The sequence below is a fragment of the Olea europaea genome, chromosome 18 (assembly GCF_002742605.1).
Source record: "Olea europaea var. sylvestris chromosome 18, O_europaea_v1, whole genome shotgun sequence".
In the NCBI taxonomy this organism is placed as follows: domain Eukaryota; kingdom Viridiplantae; phylum Streptophyta; class Magnoliopsida; order Lamiales; family Oleaceae; genus Olea; species Olea europaea.
The window spans coordinates 11,658,955-11,661,426 of record NC_036254.1 but is presented as its reverse complement, the minus strand read 5'-3'; the positions used below and the strand labels follow the sequence as shown (position 1 = coordinate 11,661,426).

General features: G+C 34.0%; 1 protein-coding gene across 1 annotated transcript; it reads left to right on the top strand.

The window, feature by feature from the left end:
* The first annotated feature begins 379 nt into the window (after positions 1 to 379).
* LOC111366740 (zinc finger BED domain-containing protein DAYSLEEPER-like) lies at positions 380 to 1,198 on the top strand. The gene is made up of 4 exons (XM_022987439.1): positions 380 to 619; positions 667 to 892; positions 967 to 1,034; positions 1,121 to 1,198. Exons 1-4 carry the CDS (start codon positions 380 to 382, stop codon positions 1,151 to 1,153), a joined length of 567 nt encoding a protein of 188 aa, XP_022843207.1. The 3' UTR covers positions 1,154 to 1,198.
* Positions 1,199 to 2,472: the final 1,274 nt, after the last annotated feature.

Below are 2,472 nucleotides of genomic sequence, written 5' to 3'. Positions count from 1 at the left end.
CAAGACTCGATGGAACTCTACGTATCTAATGATTCATACTGCTTTGCTTTACAAAGAACTTTTTCCTCGACTAAGGCAAAGAGAGCCTCATTACAGAAGTGTACCGAGTGAGAGTGATTGGGAATTGGCTACAGAGATTTGTGATAAGTTGGAGATATTTTATGAAGCGACTGAATTATTTTCAGGAACAAAATATCCTACTGCCAATTTGTACTTTCCCAATATTTGTGACATAAAGTTGGCAATCCGTGATTGGAGCACATCATCTTGCGATGAAGTCAAATGGATGGCGTCAAGCATGAAGGAAAAGTTTGATAAATATTGGAGTGGCATGCATGAAATTCTAGCTGTTGCAACTATATTGGATCCTAGATACTAGATGAAACTAGTCGAATACTATTTTCCTTTGATTTTTGGAGATGAAGCTCAGGAAGAGGTTGAAAAGGTTAGAGCATTTGGTCATAAGTTGCTCAAAGAGTACAAGAGACTACATCGTTCGACAGAAAATACATCTTTGTTTCCATCATCTTCACAATCAGAGTCGTCTACTACTAGTGGAAAACATTCTCGCATGGCTGGTTTTGATACATTTGTTAGTCTTTCTGTTACTGCTGATCATGTAAAAACAGAGTTCGATATTTTTCTAGATGAGCCAGTATTGCCTAGGTGGACGGTTTTGATCTATTGACATGGTGGAAAGCAAATTCAATAAAATATCCGACTTTACAGAAGGTTGCAAGAGATTTATTAGCCATTCCAGTATCTACTGTTGCATCCGAGTCAGCATTTAGTACAAGTGGTAGATTTGTGAGCCCACATAGAAATAGGCTTCACCCGAAGACTTTAGAAGCTTTAATGTGTGCTCGAGATTGGCTTTGGTCTGATATTCATGGTAGGATGTATTGTTTTATGTTTGTTATTTATGCACTTTCTTTTATTGCTAATTTTTTCCTCTTTTGTGTGTAGAAAATTCTGGTCCTTCATCATATTTCGGAGCTTGTGCAAAGTTTGATGATGAGGATGTTGACGAAGAGGTATATTTTTTTGTTTAAATATTTAGTTAAAAACATTATGGATTATTGATTTATTACTCTACTTACATTTCTTATATACTAAATAGGAATCAACTTTGAGTTTTGACGGATGCCAGTAAGAGTTGTGGAGAAGAATGAAGATTGAATATGAATTGAGGTTGAAGTTTTTTGAGTTATTGAATATTGTTTGTTAAATTTGGATTTTGTGGAATTGGGATATTTTTTGCATTTTCATTTGGGATGTATTGTTGTTCGCTACATTAACTTAGTATCATGTTTTTGTTTTCATTTTAATTCGACGGATGGACCAATTAAAAATAATTTATTTTCGTGGTTATTAATGACCCGAACCGAGTCGAACCGAGATATGAACCGAAACCGAACCGAACCGAACCGACTTTCGTGGTTATGGTGCGGTTATGGTATGACCAAAAAATTGATGGTTCGGTGATGGTTTTGGACGAACCGACCCCGAACCGAACCGTTGCCATCCCTATTGACGATTCCTTGTCTTCACACATTTTATGTGTTAGCTTAACATGTCTTCAAAATTTCTCTCCTTGATTGTACTCAACAAAAGATAAACTTTAGTTAAGTCGAAGCCATTATTGAGAAATATCTAATATTTCATAATGTCAAACATATTTCTAATAGACCAGTCTTGAGTGTGCTCAACAAGTTGAGACGATTTGAGACTTTGGTTTTTTACTATAATGATGGAAGGCAAATAAAAATGTGACTTAATATTTCAGTGAGAGTTTTCCTACAAAGTTTCATCGTAACAATCATATAATTATACACACATTATAATAGTGCGGACAATTGTGGACTTTTACTATCTAGTCTTCAGGGAAATTGCATTGAATTAGCATCAATGCACCATCTCTTTGGTTTTCCTCTTTTTCTTGTGTCTTCAATTAGTCCAGCTACAAGATATATCCTATACTAGTTGGCATGCAGGCCTAAATGAAATTGGACTCGTAGGCCCATAGTAACAATAACAATAACGGACTCCCAAATCTAAATGATTAGGAGCTCGTAGGCCAATAATAGTAACAATAATAATGGACTCACACGTCCAAAATAAATAAGAGTTTGTAGGCCCATAAAATGGCAAGAATAAAATTAACCAATCAACAAATGCACATGGTCGAGTCCATAAGCATCTACTAATACAAATTCATCACATAAATGCATTCATATTTAGTATCTAATATTATATACAAACATGTTTCAAGTTCTAGCAATTAAGATCTTCTAAACTATTTTAGACAATGGATCGGAACAATTAAAAAATTAATATTAATCAATTAATTTAATTAGTGGGCATATTTAATTAAAATCAAATTTTAATAAAATACCGAATTAGAGTCCAATTCTAATTCCACATTTATGGGGCGGGACTATTTAATTAAAATAAAATTTTAATTAAATATCA

Coding starts and splice junctions, on each gene's coding strand:
- LOC111366740 (XM_022987439.1), top strand. CDS start 380: ATGAAACTAGTCGAATACTATTTTCCTTTGATTTTTGGAGATGAAGCT. Junction 893..966: donor GCTTTGGTCTGATATTCATG/GTAGGATGTATT, acceptor TTTTGTGTGTAG/AAAATTCTGGTCCTTCATCA. Junction 1,035..1,120: donor ATGAGGATGTTGACGAAGAG/GTATATTTTTTT, acceptor TATACTAAATAG/GAATCAACTTTGAGTTTTGA.